The 896-nt window shown below is 44.3% G+C and overlaps 1 protein-coding gene across 1 annotated transcript; it reads right to left on the minus strand.

The window, feature by feature from the left end:
- Positions 1–233: 233 nt before the first annotated feature.
- On the minus strand, positions 234–596 carry LOC132038084 (uncharacterized). Its single transcript, XM_059428808.1, has one exon. It carries the CDS (start codon positions 594–596, stop codon positions 234–236), a length of 363 nt encoding a protein of 120 aa, XP_059284791.1.
- Between the last annotated feature and the right edge of the window lie 300 nt (positions 597–896).

Consider the following 896-nt stretch of genomic DNA (forward strand, 5'->3'; position numbering starts at 1 on the left):
GTTCCCGGGCTTGGCTCCTTGTAAATGGCCTTGAGGCAAGTGGGCTTGCATCATTCTCCCCATCTTGAAGAGAATTTGTCCTCAAATTTGATGGCTCATCACTTTCCATTTCCATGGGAGATAGGTCACAAATGTTGAAGGTGTTGTGAACTTGATATTCGGAGGGAGATCAATTTTGTAGGCAATATCATTAAGCCTCTCAAGGACTTCAAAGGGACCATCCCCACGCGGCATCAACTTTGTCTTCCTCTTGTTTGGAAATCTTTCTTTTCGGAAGTGCACCCACACCCAATCTCCGGTTCAAGGACCACCCTTTTTCTCCCTTGGTTTGCCCTTTTCGCCACCTTTTGATTCTTCTTTTCAAGTTGGAGCCTTGCCTTCTCATGGATCTTCTTCATAGCTTCGGCTCTCTTGTTACCATCTAAACTCAATACCACATCTTGAGACAAAGGCGTTAGATCCAAGAGGGTTAGGGGGTTAAAACCATACAACACCTCAAAGGGTGACATGCCAATAGTGCTATGGATAACTCTATTATATGCAAATTCTACTAAAGGCAATTGGTCTTCCCAAGAGGCTAGCTTCCCTTTTACCATGGCCCGAAGCATAGAACCTAAAGTCCTATTGACAATTTCGGTTTGGCCATCGGTTTGTGGGTGGCAAGAGGTGGAAAACAACAACTTCGTTCCAAGCCTACTCCCACAATTCTTTCCAAAAGTGGCTAAGGAACTTGGGGTCCCTATCGCTCACAATTGTCTTGGGAATGCCATGCAATTTAACCACATTTTCAACAAACAAGGAAGCAATATGGGGAGCATCATCAACCTTATGGCAAGCAATGAAATGGGCCATTTTCGAAAAACGATCAACAACAACAAAGATGCTATCTTTTCCCC

The sequence above is a fragment of the Lycium ferocissimum genome, chromosome 11 (genome assembly GCF_029784015.1).
Source record: "Lycium ferocissimum isolate CSIRO_LF1 chromosome 11, AGI_CSIRO_Lferr_CH_V1, whole genome shotgun sequence".
Lineage (NCBI taxonomy): Eukaryota > Viridiplantae > Streptophyta > Magnoliopsida > Solanales > Solanaceae > Lycium > Lycium ferocissimum.

Coding starts and splice junctions, on each gene's coding strand:
- LOC132038084 (XM_059428808.1), bottom strand. CDS start 596: ATGGTAAAAGGGAAGCTAGCCTCTTGGGAAGACCAATTGCCTTTAGTA.